We start from the raw sequence: 25198 nt of genomic DNA on the forward strand, positions 1-25198 counted from the left end.
TTTTCTTTCCAAAAACTACAAAGGAAAACCAGCCACACTATATGTTTGATATGTGTGCGATGTGGTGGAAAAATTGAGGCCCCTCCCACCTGTCTAGCTCTACTCTACTGGTCCCCCAACTCCATCTTTTTTTTAGGCAGCAAACATTTCATATGATAACACTAGAGGGAGACATAACTTGAAAAAAATTATCAACATGAAAAATAGCATAATAAAAATCACATCATAATTGCATTAATGACTACTACACCCCCCCCCCCCCCCCGCCCAATTATCCATGTCATACAGCAGACAATTAATTCATAACGCATAAAGACTCTAAAAAACAGTATCAATTCATTTCTGCATTTTCTGAAAGAAAGTTCAATGTTATCCTTGTTCTTGCTTTTTGTTCTTTATACCTTTTAAATTATTTTTATTTACTTATGTTTTGCATCTCTTTGGGAGGCCTGTGAAAGTAATTCCGTGTCTTTGTCCATTGCTTGGCCTTCAGGGTGGAGTCAGCTATGAAGCCACGTGAGCCGTCAACTGCCGGATTGAGCATGGTCTTCATGTACCACCACAGTGACTTTGTGATATTTCACATACAGTATGACGGAACCACTTTGTCTGAAACCTTTCAGTGGAGATGTATTTAGAATGTAAGTGCTATCTGTCCAAAATACATATTCCTGTTATGGAATTTGATCATTCTGTCAACACATGTTGCATCAGATACTTTACTTTGCTCGATTGATCTTGCCTGGGGCAACTGAGCCAAGCAAGAGGACCAGAACTTTTGCTTTTTGAGAATATCTCATAGGTTCCAATACACCAGCTCAGTAAAGTGTAGAAAAGTATTTGAATCCAAAACAATACAAAACTCCTATTTTAGAGGAGCGATTCTTGCATTGCCCATTAGGAATGACTGGAGACTGGGGATTACTTTGGTTCGGAATAGAAAAGTGGGCCAAATGGGAAGCTTGTATTTGTAATGTTTATTTTATGCCCATTTTATGAGCAGCCTGTAGCATAGCGGTTAAGGCCTGTGATTGGGAACCGCAAGGTCAGTGGTTCAAACTCTGTTGTAGACACAATAAGATCTGCACAGCTGCTGTGCCCTTGAGCAAACCCCACATTGCTCCAGGGGGGATTGTCTCCTGCTTAATCAACTGTAAGTCGCTTTGGATAAAAGCGTCAGTCATAATAGCATGTAATGTAATGTTTATTTGGCTGTTTAACCAAGGTTAGCAACACAACCGTGAATGTTTATTCATCTGACTTTGTGCCAATATATCTGTCTCCCTTACATCATTCGGTCATTTTGTGGCAATGACTCGATGAAAAAACTTGTTTAATATGTTTCAGGCAAGCACATATGCAATCATCCTCTGCAACCGAGAAAGTCACTACAGAATAGTAAACTAATTGATTGTGCAAAATTGTCTGGCTTCATCATAAGCGAACATGACCACTATAATGGTGTCAAGCCAAGAAGAGAGCAAGTCAGCACACCAGCAACTTTCATAACAAGCATCACAGTACACTGAATATTGCTTTTCAGAATTTCGCAAAAGAGGCATTCATTAGTCATCTTAAAAACACGTACGTATCCAGAGCTTACCAGATTGTCCCTGCTGGTGTAGTGCACCATCCACCCCTCCCGCACCATGGTCGAGCTCCTCCTCTTGGTGTGCTTAATGGACTGTACTACTCGCATGAGGGGGATGTTACTGCTGGTGGAGGGACTGGGATCAGGCACAAACACACACACACACACACGCACACGTAAATATACTGTTAAGACTTTTGCATACAGCACACTCATTCAAATGCGGTATACCTATATGTACTTTTATGCAGCCCATCTGTACACCTTACAACATTTGTGCTTTGAACAAAACAGGACCCTCAAAAAGTATTCAAACCGTTGGTAAAGACGAGCAAGGAAGGCATAAAATAAACAAGGAATGTATATAATAACTGTATGCTTTAGTACTAATTGAATAGCTCAGAGAAAATACCTTATTATTACAATTATTCACATCCCTAATCATCTTTGAAATAAAATCCATCAAAAATAAATAAGAATGAATATGCTACTTTTCAAGTTCATCTCAGTCTTAGATAACTATATTCTGGCCTCCCAGAGTTTCCTGTTTCACTGGGGTATGAAAATGAGGTAACTCATGTAAATCCCATGCGTCATCCATCACCATGGCGAAAATAAATCTCAGCAGAAACAAGATATAGGGTTGTTGAATTTAGCACATTAGGAGATGGTAACAAAGATACCATTTTCCACTATTAGGTCAGTAATTAAGATGTTTATAACTAATGGAACATTGGTAAACCTGCCTGGTTGAAGACGCAAGTGCATCTTGCCACCACGCAAATTGACACAAATGGTTTGGATGGCAAACAAAGATGCAAATGCCACAGTTGTACATATACAAATATTGGCTGTAAAGTATCTTAGTGACATGAATTTTCCAAATTCACGATCAGACACCAGCTCCATGCCAATAGACTTTTTGGAAGGTTTGTCAGAAAAAAGCCTCTATTGAGGGAAATTAACCAAAATAAATGTCTGGGCTTAGCTAAACACCACTGGAATTCTATTTGGAACTGGGTGTTATTGTCAGATGAGACCTAAATTGAGTTTTTTTCCCCACACACCAGTGGTGGTTTTGGAATTGTAAGATTGATGCTTATGTTGAAAAGCAAGTGATGTCAAATGTATGTCAAGGGTGAAACACTGAAATGATCTTTGGTGTTTTGGGATTGGTTTGAATCTACTGATCCTGTGGCTCCTATTGAGGTCGATGAAATCAGAGCTCCAGCCATTACCCAGATATTCTGAACAAAAACATGATTCGCTCTGCCAAGAAGCTCAAAGTTAGCTGCAAATTGACGTTCAGCAAGTCATTGATCCCAACTATACCTCAAAATCAACAAAGAAATGTTTAGATCACTACAAAATGACTGTTTGGCCTTCAACAAACATTTTAGTTTATAGACCTGACCAACATGTGTGGTTTCAATTGAAAAGGCAGTCTACAAGTGCAGAACAAAGGATACAAAAGATATTGATAGATTCTATATGGAGGACTGGTCAAATACCGCCAAATATGTTCACCAATCTCAAACATTATAGATGACTCAGTAGTGTTGTCTTTTCAAATAAATGCTGAACAAAGTACTGAAAACAACCATGTGACTACTTTTCACTTCACTTAAAACAAATATACATGTCGAATTTCAGAAAAGTGTTGTTTGTTAAATCATTATATAAGTAGAATATTTTCACTGTGTTTCAGAATTGAATTGAGAATTAAGTACTTGTATTCTTTATTGCATGCATTATTTTTGTTAATGTAAATCATATATTTTTGGAGGGCACTGCATAAACAACAGTCTGACATACAAACCTGTACTGTAAAGGCAAATGCACAAAATGAAATACATCTGTGCACATTCAAACTCACTTTCATGCTCAATACTAAATGCAAAATTATGCCCCAGTCTCAAATGGAAGTTTCATGAGGGTGAAAACATGAAGTTAATGGTCATAACATAAAAAAGTGGAGCCTTGCACAGAACAATCAAAACAAAAAGTTGGGACTTTACACATACACATTTCGTTTATTGATACATATACGAAAAACAAACACATTTTGCCTGTCACAATTTCATCACTGGTCTCTAGTATGTATAAAGTCCCAACTCATTGTTTGTGTTCATGAGGGCCCTGCTTTTGAGATTTTTCCCATACAGTACACCCATACGTATACTGTACACACAACATAGAAAACACAAATACACCAGCATGATAAAATTCAGAACAAACTAAACTATAAAACACTAAAATACACATTCACTCACATTAACCCCCATGCTGTTGTTCTCTACAATTTCCCCAAAAAACATTTTCGAAACAAATCTAAAACGTTAGTTAAGATTTACTTTTGCAATATGAATTTGTGAAAAATCCCATATTAGCCATGTTCTATCTTAACTTTGGACTAAAGATTGGACATTTCTGTAATACGGCACTGGAATCTAACTTATAAAACTGACGTAGACATGTAGACATTGACAAAGAGAAAGACACAGGCAGACACAGAGCCAGAGGCAGCAGAGACAAATTTGTGGCACAGCCAACAGTAAAGACAGGGAAAATGAGGTGGGCAGGTGTGACGGACCAGAGTACGAGTCTCTAATGCTGGCCCTGTGTGAGATACTGCTCTGCACTACCTGATTGTTTTGCCGGCCTCCTCGTCCTTTTCCCCGTCCAGATAGGGTGGCTCCATATAGGGTGGGTCCATGAAGAAGATCTTGCTCTCAGTGGGGGACGAGACCTCTGAGTCATCCATGCCCCGCCCGCTCTCGCTCTCGCTAGCTACGTCACTAATGTCCACCTCCATGGTGGTGTCCGAGTCCGGGCCAGGGCTGGCTGGCTCTACAGGCAAGGAAAATAGAGACAGACAGATTGATAGACAGATCGATAAGCTATTGAAAGTAAGTAAGTAAGTAAGTAAAGTAAGTGATAACTCCTCTCAAAATGTTGTCAGGGATTTTACATTAAATTAAATAACAAAGTTCATACCTCCATTGAAGACCACCTCACCAAGGCAGTCCCTCGGTACCTTTGATGCGCATCGTTTGTGACAATTAAATTTACAATCTGAAAGAAAGAGTATCAAATAATTATTGGAAGTTGAAAAATGATAAGGCAAAGCTAATGTAGCCATAGCCATTATCCATCTGCATTTAACATAGTCTCTACAGTTGAGTGCTGCTTCAACAGCGTTTTTATAAAATGTATGGACTGCTGTTCATCTAACCTAGTGTTGTTTGCATAATGCTTTTAGTGGTTCAGGAAGAGAATATTTGTTAAATAAATGTAAAAGGGACAATTGTGCAGCCCCGTTGCCAAGAGAAACCAACTACGCATTTTCCCCTCACAAAATTCATCCAGAAATGAGAGTCAGTCAAAAAAACCTTTTTGCTAATCTTTAATTTTGAGATTTTTGTACATTCCAGTGGATGCTGTAAAATGTAAAATGTAAGATATAAGATTCAATGGACGTACGTTTTTTTAAATAGATTAATGTGGCAAAAATATCACAAAACAAAGGGCGAACAAGTGGTGTACATTGTAATGTGCACAAGGTCTGAAAAGGCTAAGAAACCTTCATAGTGTTACATTCAATTACAAGAGCACATCTGTGTAAGGCTCCAAGTGACTGGCCTGGGTGACCTCTATAAATGTGGTGCAACTCTCCCAGCTGTTTGAGATCGTATTTGGGGAGAGAGTGCGTGGGATCCTACCTTTACACTGCATGCCCTGCCTGAAGAGGCCCTTCAGCAGACGTTTGCAGAACTGGCAGATGGTGGGACGGGTGTAGGTGTGCACGGCGAAGGTGTGGGGCACCTTGACTCTCCCCAGCACCATCTTCTCCATCCAGATGGGCCGCCCGCTCCAGGACGGGACCCGCTTCCCGGCATCCTGGTGGGAGCGCTGCTAGGGAGACCATGGGGGCAGTCAGAGAGTGAAAGAGAACCATGGTCATATCGTGGCTGGCAGTAAGACCACAGAACAGGACCATGGTCATATCAGGGATGGCAGTAAGAACATAGAACAGAACTATGGTCATATTTATGTTGGCAATAAGACTATAGGATAGGACCATGGTCATATTGGGGCTGTCAGTAAGACCATGGGATGGAAATATGGTCATATCGGGGCTGGTAAATCATTTTAACAACATAGTAGACATAGAGAGACAGAGACAGGGGAACAGGCCATTGACAGACCATGTCAATTTAAAGAGATCTTACTCTGATGCTAAACCTAACCAGACCTGGGTCAAATAAGTAATTATTTTGGATTAAAATACTTTTCTACACTACAAGATTGACTGGTGTATTGAAACCTTTTGAAATACTCTGAAAAGTCCAATACAATTACGTATTCAACCCAGGCTCCAGGTCTAACCTTAACTATAACCTGTGATATACCAGAAATCATATCTCACAGCAGGAAGCAAAAACAGAATTTGGCTTCAACTAAACCTATTTGACTAGCTGCATTTTCAGTGCCAGTCTGTAAGATATGAACGCCATATAGAACATCTCACCCAGGGTTTGCGCTTAGAGCTTATGCAAAGGCTGTTGTGTAAACCTTGACTGGTTGCCAGAGACACCAGAGGTACAATTTTCGAAAATCAACCGTCTTTATCTGCCAGGCAATTCACGAGATACAAGAAGGGATTAGCCTGAACAAAACTGGCCATTAATACATTTAGATGTGAGCACAGTAAAAGTCATGGGGACATTTTTAACAGCTCGCCTCAGGGGTATTATCAGTTGAATGATTCAGATAATTAACCAGCGGAATGGATAGAACAGATGAACTGAGAAGCAGTGCGCAAATACAATGGGTGCATTTTGTTGGTAAAAGGCTCTATTTAAGGGCACAAGATTTTAGATGGCTAAATTAATTAAAATTAGCTGTGGTTCAGCCTCTGCTAAAGGAAACAAATTTAGATCCAAAGCCTTTCGCCTACCCCGGACACTCCCCCCCGGAAAATGTTGCGGCAAGCCAGGAAGCCAAGAAGGCCATTTCTTTTTTATTCATATTTGGCTCGTATTTTTGTTTAATCATGACTAATTCCTCTCTTTCCCCTTGTTAAGTCTTTTATTTAATTATTAATGTTCTTATCAAGCCTTTTATCTCATTTCTTTAAACATTCATTGATTCTTTTCACATTTTTCTGACTTTGAGTGACTTTGACTGCTTTATCTTTCCTCATTTTTTCTTATGTATTTCTTATACACTGATCTTCTTGTACTGTCCATAATTTCACAGAAATCTGATTCTCTTATCTCATCGTTTTAAAAATAAAATGCCAACAAAGACAACACAAATAATCCCCTCACTGATTATGAAGGATCTTTTCACAAATGCAATTTTCAGCATTGTACTTTGAATAAAACTAGGGACATAAAATATGGATTTCCATTTTAGACAAAAGAGAAATATAACCTTCCAGCATTATTTTGTCTTATAAATCTCTTTATATTCTGACCATAATTTGACATGAAGATTTTCATTCACTTTCATGACCCTCATGGAGGCAGGACACACAAATGAGGACATTCTGGTGCAGTGGTCAACAACCCTGGTCCTGGCGATCTACCGTCTTATAGGTTTTCACTCCAACCCAAACAAAACACGCCTCATTCAACAGCTTCAGATCTCATTGAGTTGCTAATTAGTAGAATCAGGTGTGCCAAATTGAAGTGAAAACCTTCAGGATGGTAGATCTCCAGGAACAGGGTTGGTGACCCCTGTTCCAGTGGAATCTGATAGCAGGGCAGGTTTGCTTCAAGCAAAAGGCAAACAAGCCACCCCCCCCCCCCACCCCCCCACCCCCCCACACACACACCTCTTCTGGGGCCGGGGCATTCTCAACAAGCGTCGGACGTGGGGCAGAAAGCGAGGGTCCCGGCAGCGACACGTTGGACAGACGCCTCTTCCGCACCCCACTGCAATTGTTGGGGATCTTGAAGGCACAGCGCTTGTGGTAGTTCAGCCCGCAACCTGTGGAGACACTCAATTTTCAGGGTTTACATTCACACAGGACTTGTCATGACAACTGAGCCAGCAATGGGGCCAAAGTTCAATAGAAGTCTCAGCAATGGGCACAAAAATGATATTGACGACATCAAATCCTCCATTGTACTAATATACAGTAACTACTGCCGACCGACCACCAAATGGCAGCAATCATATATTGCTTAACTATAAACTGGCTTGAAGAGTTATAGTAACTAAGGATGTTAATGGTATGTAGTTGTAAGAAAGTGGTGGAACAACATGCTAGGTAACAAGTAATTTATTAAAAGGGAATCTGTATATTAAACCAAGCTGGTACTATATCTGGTAGTCATTTTCCCTCAGCCTAACCAACCTGATCACTAGTTATGAGCAATACACCCTAATACAGGAGCGTGTTTATGGGCTCTTTAAGTACTCTCTTAAATGCAGTAACAATCAAACCAGCCAACTGGCATGACTGGTAATGAATTGGTATATGAATGAATTGGTGTGAAATATGAAAGTACTGTAACTAAAGAAAGCCTTTAAGCCCCTGTTCTTTTTCTCTTTTATGTGTTTGGAAAATAAGTTACAGTCACCACAGGCATTCTCCCACCATGTTTGGAAAAGAAAGAGTTTCTTGATCTGCTTAGTTCTGACTGACTCCAGTAGGTCTCAGTTTTAACTTTGACTCCATATAACAAAAGCCTCATTGGCTTGCATGCCAGGCTTATACTTCTTGCTCATAAGCCTGGTGAAAGCAGTGCAGTTCACGGCAATAAACAGAGATAATAGAAAAGATCAGGGACATCTTCATAAAAACAGACTACAATTGCTAATTCTCCCAATACTTTACTGATTTTGATTTAAGATAATGATTTTCTCTGGTTTATGCGATGTAACACGGTGACATGGAACCACTTTGACAAGCTTGAGTTTTCCACGTTTTGTGATTGAATGTTGAGCATCCGTGGAGGACCCATACCTTCACATTTCAGGCCCTGTCGAACCAGCCCCCATAGCATCTCGCCGCAGTAGTCACAGAAGGTTGGAGCCTTGTAGGAGTGCACGAAAAGGGCATGGGGCCGGATTTGGAAATCCTCAACGGTGGCGAGAGCTAAAATTCACAAGAAATCTGTAAGGAAACTGAAACAAAAAGCAATGCCCTCATAATGATAAGGGTTAGACTTAATGAGATTTATTAGGCTAAAAATGTGTGTTGTATAAAGAACATTCTCCTATACCATACAGTATGCTGTATGTGCTATTGGTCTTTCCAAACTCAAGCTCATGTATGATTAGTGAGTGCCACAAATGTTGTCAAATTGTGAAACATTAACAATGTAACACATAAAGTATGATAATATATGAAAATTCCTGTAACTTCCAAACGAATTCAAGCATTCTCCCCAAATTTTGTAGGGTGTCAAAGGACGACATCCAACATCAGCACAATAACTTTGGCAAAGTTTTTCCTTTTTGGCTGGGCAGTATGAATTCACGCAACAGTATGCGGTTTTGTCAACCGTATCTCATTGTTTTTCATCCAATGAATATGAAAAAAAGAAAAAGAATTAGTGATGTAAACATAGGGTGAAACACAACAAAATAAAAACTTGATGTTGTACTGTACTGAAAAGTTTTTGGAAGTGCATGATGGAGTCAGAACCTAGTTATGATTCAAGAAAAAAAGTTTGGAAAGAAATCTGATACATGAAATACCATCAAATACCATCACTCCGTCAATAATATGAAAAAAAAAATACTATCCAATTATATAGCTGAATATTTGGACTTCTGCAGTAAAAGGTAAGTATCTTGATGTTACCCATGCGATTTTAGAGCTACCACTTCCAAGCAATCAAATCAGTGAATTATTGAAAATTTCATAGCTTCAACCATGGTGAGGTTCAGGCCCAGCTGCAGGCCTGATGGAGCTCTGCCTAACCGACCACACCACACACCTCCCAAAACATCGCCAGCAGCTCATGTTCCCAAAAAATGGCAAGTGACACACAGCGTGTGACAACGTGGTGTGAAAGCACTTCCAATAAAAAAAATTCTAAATCCCACCAACATAAAACATAAGCCACTAACTATTTCACTCGAGCCCAATAAGCACAATAATGACAAGGCAGCCCATTTTTCAACGGCATAAATCATGCATCTAACACATTTTCATGGCATCATCAACCTCTTCCCTCTCAGAACAGACAACACTGAGGAGTCTACTGAGGAGCTGCATGCCACTTGTATTGGCAATAAACCATTCAGCAAATGAATATTGTTTATGAAACTGCTCACTGTGTATCACTGAAAGCAGCACCCAAGTGTGCAATATTCTAACAATAACCGAGGCACAAACAGAGGAGTGCCTGAGGACTTAAGTCATGGAAATTAATGTGCCACAAGCAAGAAAGCCAACTTTGAAGTTTGTAAATTCCGGAATGAATGTTTTGTACAACATTATTTAATGCACACATTTTAAAACATTCAAATATTTCTGAAGAATCTGAAGGTGTGGGATGCATGCTACTTGATTGCATTGATATAGTGAAGGATGGAGAAGGACCCAGCTATCTATAGAGTCTACTTGTTGGTCATCTAAAAAATTAAAAATGTGATAGCATCCAGCAGGTAATTTCCTGGAGAAATGTAAGGCTGACTTCATAAATATGCATAAGAGGCACCATGTAGTGAATGTAGTGTCATATAAAAAAACTGACTTATTGCCATGTTTGACTTCAATAAAATACTTTGTCATGGCTATTAGATTATTCTAAACAATATGACAAATTGATTCCTATTCAAACCAGATCATGTCGTCCTGTGTATAATGTTGTAGTTTGCAAGGATAGAACATCCAGGAAGTTGTGAACTTGTGTCTCTCATAGTTATGTTTCTCTCAGGTGTATTTAAAGATCCACTCTGCAGTTATACACACATGCAGACTAAATAATTGATCCTCACCCCAATACAGTAATTAATTCACAAAAGACTCAATACAATCAGATACAATATCAGCAGTTCTCCTTAATTAGGCATATTTAAGTGATATTTTTGCAATATTGTGATATTATTTGTGAATATATGATGGTACTCTTCCTTCCCTGCACTCACACAGAATATTTGTAGCAAAGAGCTACAATATGCAATCTTGAAGGGCAGGTTTTGTTATTGCTGGTTATGCTCAAAGCTACTGTGCTAGTTAATGGAGTGGAGTATCTTTTTTCATTAAGTGTACTGAGTGAATAAAAAGGATCAAAGGTTGCATGACCTGAAGGGAAGGACATCTGTTTAATTAAGGTCAGCGATTCACTTTGCTCTCAAAAGTAAAAAATGTGAGCTAACCTCTGTCAGAAAGAGCGCAGGCTTTCTCAGTCCAAAACCTCATTGTCATCAATGATTCTTCATTTAAAATGCCCTGAGCCAGAATGACAGATACAAAGTCTTGAATTCCTCTGGCAACCTTTCACCTAAAAACCCTCATCCTCCTCACAGACTCCCCACCACCTAATATGAATGATTCTCCTTCGCAGCCTCATAAATTGGCCTTTAAGCAACAGGTTTTCTTAAATAAATGTACCTTGTGGTTTGCTGACCAGACCTGGGTTAAATACAGAATTTCATTGGATTTGGATTCAATTACTTTTCGGTGCTCGAGTGATCTTTACTGGTGCAACTGAGCCAACCAAGAGACCAGAAGGTGGGTTTGACTTTTGGAGAGTATTTCTTAGGTTCCAAATACACCATACCATATCAGTAACAGGTAAAACGTGTTTGAATCTAAAACAAATATGTATTTGACAACTATATGCTAACCCCCCTGTTTTTTGTTCTGATGACAAACCAGTTCTCCCTCTGGAATTGATAAACTCAACTGAACTCATAAATACTCAACTCAACTTTTCAATGCTTGGCTTTCACTTTAATAAAGAGTAGTGTGCATCCGAACAGAGTACGGCCTCACAGCAGGCAGTTCACAAGATGGCCGCCGCCATTTCATATCCAGCTTCAGACAGAAAACCAGCGCTGCCATATGCTTCTGCTTTTCCGCCTCCGTAATATTTCTCGAAATCCCCCTTCAATCACCTCCAATACAACCTCCCCCGAAACCTACCGTGTCGGCTTCTTCAAAAACTCTCCCATGTTTGAGGGATAAAATCCACCAACAGAAAACCTGATGAAAAGGCCCCTGCTCTTGCTCATGCTCGTGACAGCTGGCATACGGTAGAAAAGCCCCCCCTCCCCTCCCCTCCATTAGTTTACAACATGTGCTGGAGAGCCATGGGTGGAAAAAGTGGTGCGAATGCAGAGCTCCATAGCTGAGGCTGGGCCAAGAAGCGAGTCGGCTCTCGGGCTGTAGACTGCGGATTTAGCAAATCCTTGGGGTTCCGGGTGGCCTGTAGATAATGGATTGCCTCTGTCTCCCCGCGTTTCTCTTGCCGCTCCTTCTGGAAATCTCTTTTGCAGACACAGGCAGCGAGTCAGACATACCTCTGACAGCAATGTCGAGAATGAAAGTATTAAATCATGTAGAAGAACTCTAGGGGCTCCTTCAAACAAAAAGTGTTTTTTCTTTGATTTAAAAAACTGTACAGACCAGGGTCAAATAGATAATTGTTTTTTGATTTAAATACTTTTCTGTGATGATTGATCTTGCCTGGTGCAATTGAGCCAGACACCATAGTCTGTACTTTTTGAGAGTATTTCATAGGTTCCAAGCTACCAGACAAGCTCAGTAAAGCATCGAAAAGTATTTGAGTCAAAAATAATTACAGTCCCCTCCAAAGGTATTGGAATAGCAAGGTCAATTCCTTTGTTTTTGCAAGAAAATTGAGTTTGAGGTCAAAAAATTGTATGAGATGACAGATCCGATTTTCAGCTTTAGGTACTAGATTTGTTAAACAACTTAGAACATATCACCTTTTGTATCAGACCACCCAAATTTTATGTGAGCAAAAGTATTGGAAAATGTGACTAACAGGTGTTTCTTGTTGCCCAGATGTGTCCTGTTAGACTGATTAAACAATAAATAGTTCTGAATGCCTACTCTTGGTCATAGCCTTGGGTTTTGCCTGTGAAGCCTGAATTTGTGTTAGAAAAGATAAACCAACATGAAGACCAGAGAGCTGTCTTTGGGAGACAAGCAAGCCATTTTGAAGTTTTGAAAGGAGGGCAAATTGATCAGAGCCATTGCACAAGCATTTGGGATACCTTGTAACTTGGAATGTCCTGAGAAAGAAAGAAACCGCTGGCATACTGAGCAGCAGACATCGGACAGGTTAACCACAGAAAACAACGGCAGTTGATGATAGAAAAATTCTGAGAGCTGCGAATAAAAACCACAAAATGTCAGTCAGTGACATCAGAAACAATCTCCACAGGGCAGGGTTGCAAACCACCACAGTAGTAAGAATCGATAAGCGAGATTACAACTTTCAAAGAAGTACAGAGATGAGCCACAAAGTTTTATAGACTGATGAGACCAAGATTAACCTCTAACAAAGTGATGGAAAGACCAAAGTGTGGAGAAATAAGGGATCTGCTCATGATCTAAAACGTAAGAGCTCATCTGGGAAGCACGGTCAAGGAAGTGTCATGGCTTGGGCTTGCAGGGCTGCTTCTGGAGTGGGCTCACTGATCTTTATTACTTATGATGTTAGCAACAGAATGAATTCAGTAGTCTACAAAAACATTCTGTCTGCCAACTTACTGAGAAATGCGGAAATAATGAGAAATAATTGGGAGGAACATCATGCAGCAGGACAATGACCCAAAACACACTGCCAACACAACAAAGGACTTCATTAGTCAGAAAAGGTGGAAGGTTTTAGACTGGCTAAGTCAATCACCAGACCTTAACCCATCTGATACCTGATTTCAATACTTTTGGAGGGGACTGTGATAGCATCACAAAAGACAAAATACCCATAAACACACATGAAGTGATGAAGTAAAATTCAGACAGTTTATTTTCAACATGGTGCTGTCTGGCTCTGCTCACTAATGAAAGGCTCTGGATGGCAGAAGGCAAGTGATCTCATGGTGCCAAATGAAGGAGGGAGTCGGTTTACTGACTTACTAGGACTGGTTCGGAATTGCACATGGAGCTAGTTCATATGTATCATAAGCACACATTCTAGCTTTTGACAGAAAATCTCCTCTTAAATTTCAGTGGAATGACAGCTTACTGTCTGAGATGGTACTTACAATTAAATGAAAGACATACCAAGTCTTTTCCTTGTGTGAGTCAACAGTTTCATCAGCAGAGGTCATGGTTTGCTCCAGTTATGTTTCAGTTAGTAATGACATAACTTATCAAACCACAATGTTATTTTATTCATTAGGGAAACAAACTCAAGTAAGAACATGTTTACTACCATGCCATTTCTATTCTTCAAATTTTCCATTTAAGAATGTTTTTAACCAGGAAAGATAAGCTTTATTAGTATGTCATGTAAAGTTAATCAGAGCTATGTCATTCTATGAAATCTGTCTACATTACTGACATACTTCCCACCATGTGCCTTCAGCAAAATCAGGCCATCAATAATCCATACTACAGTCTGTTGTGGTGTCAGAATTAGACTGTATATACATAGTTTGTGCTAAGTGGATAACATAGCCTTTGACCATACCAGTCGGTGTTCTGCTCATAGATTACAGTTCATTTTTGCACGTTGAGCACATAAACTTAACATAAAAAATATGTTTTAACATGTTTTAAAATTGTGGTGATGGAAGAACCACTGCTCTCTTTTTTCAGTGTCCAGACCAAAATGAAATAGAATCTGTGGCCAAGTCAAGTGAGGAGTTCTGATGCTGGACACAGGGATCTCACAACCACTGAAACCACTCTGGAGAAATACTATGCTGCCAAAATACCAGTGAGCTTTTTTCTTTAGGGAGCTGCTGAAATCCGACACCTGTCTATAGTTCTGTCCTTGTCTTTTGGTTCATGCACTTTGGGGGAATGGCGAGGTAAACTGTTCATCGGCCATCTCGACCATAGAACACTCTGCTGAGCATTCAGCATGGTGGTTACTAATGCAACATTAAATCATTTAGATCAGACAGAATTTGTCATGCCCCGTTGTTGTAGTGACTTGCAGTCACTTGAACATGTAGTCACCAGCAATGAAGCACTGAGAAACATGGTCAGTTGGACTGCCACTTCCATCTGTCACTTTAGAAGTGAATTGAACATATTTTACCATTTTAAAAATAGACAAATGGTTAACAAATATTTAAACAACTGATAAATGAAAGTAGTCCCAAAAGGCAATGTGTTATTCTGTCAAGCGTCACCAAGGGAGGGAGTGTTTCTGTCAGCAGCTGGTGCTTGTGTCCTGTTTGCGCCACCTTTATGGGAAGTGTAGTCCAATGCTGAATGTCTGCACAGCTCAGCTGGAGGAAACATTTTGGAGCACACAGGTTCCATCAATCTGCTCCAAAATGAAAGAAGAGACTGCAATGATGGGACAGGCTAACAACAAGGGCTGCATACTTGATATTGTTACAATTAATAAAAAGAAGATAATACTTATGTAAGTGAATGAGTGAAGTATTTTCTCCAAAAAATAGACACTTTAAAACTAAACCAATGGCCAACGCTGACTTTAGACATAGCCGCACTCGTCTGCCGCCACACCACACAAAGCTAACGGCACAGAGGCCCAAACCAACACAAGGTCTGTACAAAGACGAAGCCATAAGAGCTGAATCGGGAAACAACAGTGAAAAACAGTATCTTTCCTCACAAGAAAACAGGATAGAAAATCAGGCTGAGAAGAAGCTATAAAGATAATTTTTCTTTATTTTCAGCTCCTTTGAGCAAATTCTAATTCACACTGGATGTAGAAGCTAATTGCATAATTTCAACTGACATTAATGTACTGCCATCTTGGTTGAGTTTATTTCTTCAAAGGATCTTTGTGACGTCTCTAGTAAACAAGCTGGCAAACACTCCCCAGAAATGAGAAGATAAACACAGGGAAACGAAGCAGACTGTATTAAGAGACAACTGTATTTTTCCGAATTTGCACGGTCCGGGCCGCATCATGGGGTATGGGGGCAGTTTTTTGGGATTACTTCAAAGGAGAAAACTGGGATATTTCATCCCAGAGTCACATGAAAGGAACAGCCGACTACATTGCAAAAAAAAAAGTGAAAGAGGTCTTTCATTGGAATTTCATAGCAACATATGAGAAAAGTTAAGGATCGAATAACAGTACAAAGTTGACTGTAGGGATCCTTTTAAAGATTGTAAGTGCCAAAACATGTTCATGCTTTTAAGAGCATAAAATAAATCTTCCGCAAATGCACATAAAAAGGCTGTGGCGTGTTTGATAATGCTGTACTGAAACACGCCGTGAGTAGCACACGTTAAATGCAAACTCCAAGGATTCTGACAGACTACACCATGGAGCGCAACCAGGTCCCCACTACAACTGACCTCCCAGCCAGGAAGGTCCAGTCATGCTTTCTTGGGCAGCCCCACTGGGCTCTGTGTCTATACTCTCTAGATTCACCACCATTCACCAGATTCACTTGAAAATGGAACTGGTCAAGCTGGTCATAAGCTGGCCGAAATGAGTATGAGCTGGTCAACCAGCATGACCAAGCTTGTCATAAAGCTGGTCTTGCTGGGTATGGGATGGTCAACCAGCATGGCCAAGCTTGTCATGAAGCTGGTCTAGGTAGGTATGAGCTGGTCAACCAGCAAGAGCCGGTAGCCATAACAAAGCTTGAATGGGTCAAATCATGTCAAGCTGGGAGCCAGTCTGAACTGGTCAACCAGCTAAACCATGTCGAGGTGGGAGCTGGTCTGAACCAAATAAATAAATGATGGCTCTCTGTCCCAAACATTATGGAGGGCACTGTATCAGGATAAATGAATGTACTGTGTTCACTACAACATGTCGCCAAAGCTAACCACAGTTTTAAAATACCTGTTTGCAGGGAAGCTCTTAAAATGCACAATGAAAGTACCAGCTTGTGATGAAAGGGCCAACTCTGAGAATTAATTTGATAAACATCCGAAACATACAGCCATGCCCTTCCTAACTTGCTGCATGTTCCAATTTGTAGCTGGGAGGAAAACTTGACTCAAGCTTTTGCTAGGTAGCTGAGTCATATCCCGGAACAGGCTCATAAGGTCTGACAGAGTTTACAGTGTTGGGGAAACTACTCTGGAATCATACAGTAGCTGCACAAACAGCCTATTAATTCACATGGAAAGTAGTTGTACTTCAGCAAAGCTACCCTAAAGAGAAAATAAGCTTATGAAACTATAATTACTCAAAGAATGTAGTTAAAACTAGTTTGTGGAAAAAACATCTTTACCATGTTCATGACACATGACACATGTATGAGCAATGCAATCATTTTTCACATGCGGAGGAGCACTATACAGTTCAGAGGGGGGGAACCAGTAATGTATGCCAACTGGCAGTCGACCATTGGCAACTATAGTGGAGCAGAGTGATTCACACCAATCAGGATTAGAGTGAAAAGAGAGAGGAGGTGGTATTTGCTCAAAGGAATTATAAAAAAATATTTCAGTAGTAGGTAGTTCCTGTAGTTAACTATACCTGAAAATGACAAAAAATACCATCCCAATACTACCACAACCACTACACAAATATGAATGCAGTAAACTGTAGTTAAATGACTCTCCAACACTGATGCTGAACCCTGATGTTTTAAAATTCACACAGCTCCCTGAAACAGAATGCAGGATAAGTACAAACTCCCATTTATTGCACATTGAAGCCATTCCCATTACATTTCTAGATAAAGATATATCCTATTACATGCATAGACTGTTTAAGAACACAGTATTCACACCGTCCTGAGCACATGCAGCTGTCTCACTGTGACGAATGCACTAGAAATGGTCTGAGAAAACATGTCAACCAAAAAAAGCCTTAAAACCAAATTTGTCTATGTAAAACAAATAATAGCCTTGACTGAGTCATCGGGTGGCTATAGCCCGGAGTCTGCTGCAGTTAAAATTCACCGCAATCAAGTACCACCGTGGGCGTTCACAGCTAATTCTGAACCCCGAGGAGAAGCACGTTCAAACGAATTAAAGCGTAGGTCAAATAAATGTCTAATCGGATTAAACACGCTTAGCCAGTTTCCAAAAACCTTGAGAAATCATTGGCGGTTATAAAACGGACTTCTGGTGATTGAGTGTAGGTTGTCTGCTGAGTACAGCCGTTGTCCGGTTTGTACTGGTTACAAGTTGGTAGTGCTTGTGGGGTGTGCGAGACCCTTACAGTATATAATATACAGAGACAGAGATGGCAATAGAAACCAACGGGGAAAAATTCCACCACACAGGGCAGCAGTTTCACTTACTGCTCATGTTCAATTGTCTCCTTGGCTATGTGCGTAGTCACATGCACAACAAAGAAAATGCAGGGTGAATTACGTTGCCTCTGTGGATGAACAAATGAAAAGCACTTGGGCAGTTACAAAACAAGGGCGCAAAGATTATAGGAAATAAAAACATGTATCTTTGCCTGTGGGCTGGAGTAAAAAAATCCTCTGAAAAAATTATGAAAAATTGGGAAATGGCTTATAGGTGTCACGAGGGGGGTGACTTCATATCAATTGGCAAAACTAATAGCCTAACTCAAAAGTTGGCCCCATGGCGAGACCCCCCCTGCCCCCCATGGGTGGGCGACCACAGACTGAGGCGGCTGCACTCACCCGAGAGGACCACCTCGATAAGGTCTCCTTCGTGGATGTCCTCGGCCGACGTCAGCAGCTGCAGGATGTTCTCCGAGCTCAGGTCATGGCGGAAGAGCAGGATCTTGTCATACATGCCAAAGAACCCACACTCCGGGAACTGAGGGGAGAGAAGATAACACTGGTCTGAGTCGAGACATGGAACGAAATCCAAATTCCTTGTAAATCTAACTTTCATAATTTCATATTGGCTGCCACCCCTTTTGGCTCTAGCCTGTCTCAAATGTGAATGCTGGACTGTATTGACAGTAATGATTTTACTGCTACAGCTGACATCGATTTGATAAAACAACAACTCCACTATCAGGCTTTAATTAAAATGATCTAGTTAATAATGTAGTGTGGTAGCACACTGTCCTACTCTTAACAAATGTTTAAAATTTAAAATATTTAAAAAATAGTAATCCCCCAAAAGACATCCAGAGAAGACTAATCCAATGCAATAAAGTGTGTTGAATAAAAGGAATTTTAAAACATTTATTTAAAGGTACAATAGGTAAGACTTTTGTGTTAAAACATTGTGAGAAGACCATTGTAAATCCCTTCCTATCATTGAAAAAGGCTCACTGACATGTTGACTCACCCTCTGCCTGTGTTTATAGTCCTTAAATTCGGGTTTCAAAGTTTGTCGGGCTGTCAAATGTATCAAAACATTGTACAGCTGTACAGCAATTAAAGCTCATTGGCTGAAAAATGATTCCAACTGCCACAGCCAATGGCATTCTGGGGGCTTATTCTGATTGTTTGTGTGCTGCCCAAATTGCACTCTAGACGAGGAATCATTGAAACTACTGCTTATTATCCAAACGAAGACTACATATCTAGTTATAAAACAATACCAGTTCATTATCAGTAGCAACAAGCAAATTAGCTACAGTTAGCTTGAAGAATTTACAAATATCCACTTATGATAAAATATAGGCAATACGAACATAGTAGCGATTGCACAAGTGTTGTGCTTTAGGTGGATATTTGTACATTCGGGAAGCAAACTAGTAACCGCTAATTTGCTTGTTATAGTGAATTGGTATTGTTTTCTCACTAAACTATAAATAGTGTTGTGTAGCACACCAAAGATCTCATAAAGTCACCTGTTCGGCAAACATTTTCTTACTAGAACACTAAGAAAAGACGGCAGCCTCTGTTGCGTTTGTCACTGTCAGCTTTCCAAAACAGTGCATGAGAACACTGAACTGTATGATTTATATTACGCGTTACATTCATAGACTGTGGGAAGCATAAACAGTGTTGTGGTTTGAGGTTGTCTGTCATTGCAATTCTTCTCTTCACCGTTAGGAGTCCGAAATTACCTATTGTATCTTTAAGTGTCAAATGCTGATTCAAGAAGCATTAATACTCAGGTACCAGGGATAGGTAGATGTGATGTTAGAAACATGAATATTAGCATTGAGAAGCTTTAATGTAAGCATCAAAGAGTGACCACTCAAGACCGGTCCAGGGTGAAATACGTAATTGTTTTGGATTCAAATACTTTGGCTTTCTATGGTTTACTGAGATTGTCTGATTGTCTGAGGTTGGCTCAATTGCACCAGGTAAATGCAATCGAGCATAGAAAAGCATTTGAATCCAAAACAATTACATAGCTGACCCAGGTCTGCTCAAGACAAGAAAAAAATATGTAAGTTCTGATCTCCCCACACAAACACCTGTATGGGCAAGACTCAAAAATCTCACACATCTGCTTAAAGGGATATTTCACATTGGTACAACACAATACATTTTGTGGAGCTTACCCCCATTTAATTGCATAGAGTGAAGTTTAGCAGCATTAGCTGTCCCTGCCGACGGTATGGCCATATGTTCAAATTTGTCTTGCTCCCATTCACTCCTATTCATTCGTAGAGCACACTACAAGAATAGCTCCATAACTTCGGAGGATAACAGATCCATAAAAGAGAGTACTCACGTAAAATTGTCAAATTACCTGAGGAGGCCAGAATGCAAGTGAAAAGGAATTCATACAGGCATAGCCTAGCTTTTGAAAGAAGAAGTCCTTTCCATCTGTCAGATTTACTTTGTAGTGCATTCCACCACCTAGACATGCCCATAGTTTTAAAGGAAGGTCACATCAAATAGATTCATGTGAATAAATGAACATTAATGGTACACCTCTTGAAAGATACACTTTAAAAGAAAGGTAGACTTGGGAGTCACAGAGCATCCCAGAATGCATCGCCATAAAGAGTAGGAGTATGAATAACAAAATGTGCAAGCCATTTTTGAAATTATCTGCAGTATGACTTCATATTTTTATCCAGCCTTTATATACTGATAGACATTACATAATATGCATTTATGTATTCATTTATTATGTATTTATTTATTTACTTTGTCTATTTTAGGCATGGTATACTGACCTGACAATGAAAATTGCATTCTGAACATACCACTGTATGCAAGCAACGATTCATTTTGCAGAGAGAATACACAGGCTATGCGACAAGTGGCGTCTCTGTAGCCCATAATCACGGCCATGACGGATTAGTCTGTATGAAATTAAGATTAGCTGTAAGTGTTATCATAACACAAATGTGAAGTACCGTTATAACAAAAACAGCACCTGGATAAAGTTGCCCTCCTGGAATGGGAAGACCAGTATTAACTTAATTTATTCTTAATAGTGTAGCAATATTTGGCTATCGTAGTGCCCATAGCCCTGTAGGTAGCAATGGCAAACATGCACTGAGGAGGGCAGAGGAATCTGCAGACTCCTGCAGCTTTGCCAGGATGTGAACACACATGAGAGTGAGTCACTTCCTGTTTCACAGAATCAGAAGTTATAAAGCTTTCATACCCTGGAGGTGTTACTGCTTCACTCACAGCTGAACATGTGAGCATACATGCATACATACATACATTGCATACTGTATGTGGCCATGTGCACGAGTATACACACATACAAGCTCACACACACTTCAGCACTGAACTACAGCAGTTAACTACGAAGAAGATGAAATGGAATACACTGACCATCATCACATTGGACACTGCAGGTTACACAAAGCCTCTTTACATCACTGCAAGAGCGGTGGCTTTTGCTAAGAACAGCACTGCATTTCTGCAATGTATTCCACCTTCAATTAGCAATTTCCCCAGACCCGCTGACAACACATCAAAGGAATGTTCAATCATGTAATTACATATCTAATCTCGACAAGGTGACTGTTGACAGAGAGAATGTCGAAGGGAGTAGTTTGGGTTGAATGTGATGGCCATAAGCACGAGGATACTCACTCACCTTATCCCCCATGGATAGGACGGTCAGATAAAAAAACGGTGGCCATAGGGAAGAGGAGAAATCCAAGCTGAAACAGCTGATACAATACAATTTTAAAATCTGATTGACACCTTTATGAAGTCCTTACACCTGTAAAGAAAAACGGATTCAAGGGTTGTCTTACTTTTTTCTCCGAAATCTGTTTAAATCTCAAATAACCCCCTGAGCGAAAGCATCCTTTCATCCCAAATACGGAGGAAACATGAGAGGCCTGTCTGTCTGCGGTGGCGGTGTCTTACGTAACCTCATCCAAACAGCCAAAGCCCTATCTCTGAGCTCCTGCACTCGTGAGCTGTTGCTCTCGGCATGAGGGTCGGAAACTACCGGGGCGAGCACTCCATTCCGGCTCTGCGAGGCTGGGGACAGGACCCCACTGCTGAGCCGCCACTCTCTTTCATCTCCATTAAACAACCGAGGCCCCCCCGCAGACTACGTCCAGTTTGGAACAGAAAGATAACATTCCAGATGAGGGGAGCACTCTGCGGTGAGAGGAGCAGTCTCGCCTCGTGAAAAGGAACAAAAGGAAAAAAGAACAAAACAGATGAATCCCTTGTTAATATTTCAGCAGCTTCTCATGGAACATGGGATTTTACTTTGCACACAAATCTGGACAGAGATGCATCGCAACTGGAAGGTTTAACGCAGGGACTTCCAAAACATTGAAAAATCAAGATATGCAGCCTTTCTGCAATATCCATACAATCTCCCAAACTAAAAAAAGGTGTCTCTGAGATGATCTTCTAGTTATAACTAGTTATATTGTATTATTATGACTGTAATTATTTGAAAAGTTAACGTTGAACAAAATAGCAGAACTAAGGGGCAACTTGGGAGGTTCTGCCCAATGAAAATATAGTATTGTGTGGTGACAGCCATATCGTAACATAAGCCATGATTTAGCATCTTCATAGGGGATAAGGGAGTGCTCAGAGGAATTTTCCACCAAACAGGTCAGTCGCTTTATTACAATGAAAACATCACCCAGCACTCCCTTTGTAAATATATCGAAGTCTCCCTCCTACAGAGGTCACACACCGGCATTTGTACAGCATCAATCAAACTTGCATCCCTGCAAGGAATCAACACCCATATCACAATTCCAAAGTGTAAAATTTCAGACGACAAGCCTGGCACACTTGATATGAAGTAAGTGCGGCTATGTGAAACAAGACAAAAGCTCACAAGAAAAGCCTTTGCACTTACGCATACTCAAAGCACATGGACAGAAACCAAAAAAAACGATAGCATTTACTTTCTCTGGTGTAGTTTACGTTACTGCCATTACGTAATGCCATCTGTAAGACATTTCCTAAAGCTAGTCATTCCAAGACTTACCTCCGTGTGCGATATGTACTTTTCACAAACACGGCCCAACTTCACCACGCCACCACTTTCCCACTGTTTCTGTACGGAGGCCTGACTTAACCAATGCTCTGTCATTTGGTAGTATAAAGCCACGGTATGCATGCTCTATTGCTCTGGGCCAAATCAAAATCAAATATTTCCATTGCTTCTCAAACTTTTACACTATATTTTGCGATGCTATATGACAAAGCAAATGGTGTCATTGGAACATGCATGGCACCTCATCATGTCCAGACAAGCCCGGGGCTATGTAGGGATGACCAACAGAGACAGAGTGGCAGAGAGACAGACGATTTCACTGACTTACACAGATATGAGGACTCAAGCGAGGCCTAGGGAAGACTGGAGAACGAAGGACTCCAGGAGTCCAGATGGGTGTGACTACCCTGCAGAAAAAAACAGCTCAAGCTAGGTTTTGAAACGGCTGGCAGCTGGTCAGACAAGCTACCAGCACTAGCTGGTTGACAATCTCATACCCAGCTAGACCAGCTTTATGACCAGCTTGGCCATGGTGGTTGAGCAGCTCATAGACAGCTAGACCAGCTTATGACCAGCTCGATTTTCAAGCTGGCCAAGCCGACATAGCAGGGTACCTGTGTCCAGGTCTGAGTGAAAATCAGCCCTGCCTCCCTAAAGCCTTCAAAACCATTGATGGCACACAAAAAATTTGATAAGAGCTACAATCTGTTAAGAGAGGACAATGCTATTCGTACTGTGGTTTCTCATTGCAGATTGGCAAAAACATTCCCCATCTTACCACCAGTTTGACAATCCAGCACTTCCTGTGTTTACAGAATCTGCACTCCTCACAAAGATCCAAGTGCACGCCAAAGCTGCAAATCGGTCTATGAGACCTACTCATCCAAAGGAAGATAGGGCTTTCCTGCCATAATCTGCAGCAAAACAGAACAATCTGTTGCCAATATGGCAAATCCGTTTAATGGCAAGAGAACAGAGGGAATGCAAGCGTTTGAGTGAGTAGGAAAAGCATAAAAGCAAGGCAAACAGTGTGGAAACTGGACTGAGAACCAAAGGGTAGCGACCATAAAACCCCCCATTAGCCCCCTCCCCCTCCAAAAAAAACTGCTGATGAGTGCTTTTATGGCGGATATTTCTCTTTGCAAATCATTCAAATTTAATGAAGAATGACTTGTATGAGATATTCTGTCAATCTGGCTTGGATGTGGTTTTGCGAGTATGTGGCTGGCAAGCCCACAGAATGCCATAGCACTGCTCAGGGAGGGAGCACTGCAGTAGGTGGAATCTTCCTCATATCATCTACAGTGGGGTCCAAAAGTCTCAGACCACTTACGGAATTGCTTCTATTTTGCATCCAATCTGCATCCTTTCTCATTTAAAACTAACATTACTAATTATGTTACCAGCATAACAATTTGAGTGAAAAGTTGAATCTTTGAAAAAAATTACATTAATTTCAGAATTTCTTAGGGGCTTCCACAAATTTGAGCAAAACCTGATGATTTATGTTATCCCAGCATTATTTGACAATGTTCTGAACAGCATTTTGTGATGTTACTGAAAGCTTGACTTTTCTCAGTCTTAAAGTGCCCCCATACATTTTCAATGGGGTTAAGGTCAGGTGATTGTGGATTGTTTAGCACTCCTTACTCTTCTTTGGTCTTGGAGTAGTTCTTGCAAAGCTTTGAAGTAACTTACATTTGTTTTATTTTTTTCAAAATTCTAAAACTTCGAATGTGGTCTGTAGACTTTTGGACCCCATTGTAGTTTAATACCTCAACTGTTGCCCGCTCAACCTATTGGACTCGATTGATTTCTTATTACATTTCTGCTACATCCATTCTGAGGAATCCATTCTGAGACCTGAGGAAGATCCAGACAGTGAAGAATAGGCTCCCCCTCAATATCCAGGTCTCCTGTTGAGATTCTTCCCATCGGGGAGTTTTTCCCAAAAGAAAATGTAGTCGCAATCAGTGTTCCTTCATCTAATGTCTCCCCATATGCTCCTCATTTTCTTTAAGTTATTGTTTTAGTACAATACAGCAATACTTCAGGGACAGATTACATCCCTCTGTCTTACACGCTTGTGGAGGGGCCGCACTCAGCTTCCTGCTCAGTCTCTGGCTCTGAATTGTACAAAATGGCGGTGCCCGTATATTGAGATTTGTGGTTTCAAAACATCCTTCACAAGCCCATGGATAGTCAGTGGG

At 40.5% G+C, this 25198-nt stretch overlaps 1 protein-coding gene across 2 annotated transcripts in view; it reads right to left on the bottom strand.

Annotated features, from left to right (window-relative positions):
• prkd3 (protein kinase D3) overlaps positions 1-25198 on the bottom strand; it is a 76491-nt gene that overhangs the window by 16706 nt on the left and 34587 nt on the right. The window contains exons 3-9 of one of the 2 annotated variants that reach the window (XM_061243204.1): positions 18308-18446; positions 8571-8702; positions 7434-7588; positions 5314-5503; positions 4589-4666; positions 4237-4441; positions 1604-1727 (exon numbers count right to left, since the gene is read on the bottom strand). In XM_061243204.1, coding sequence (XP_061099188.1) covers positions 1604-1727; positions 4237-4441; positions 4589-4666; positions 5314-5503; positions 7434-7588; positions 8571-8702; positions 18308-18446 — 1023 coding nt within the window. Of the gene's footprint in view, positions 1-1603; positions 1728-4236; positions 4442-4588; positions 4667-5313; positions 5507-7433; positions 7589-8570; positions 8703-18307; positions 18447-25198 lie in introns of both variants that reach the window. The other variant, XM_061243195.1, reaches the window with a different exon arrangement.

This window comes from Conger conger, chromosome 1 (assembly GCF_963514075.1).
Source record: "Conger conger chromosome 1, fConCon1.1, whole genome shotgun sequence".
Classification (NCBI taxonomy): domain Eukaryota; kingdom Metazoa; phylum Chordata; class Actinopteri; order Anguilliformes; family Congridae; genus Conger; species Conger conger.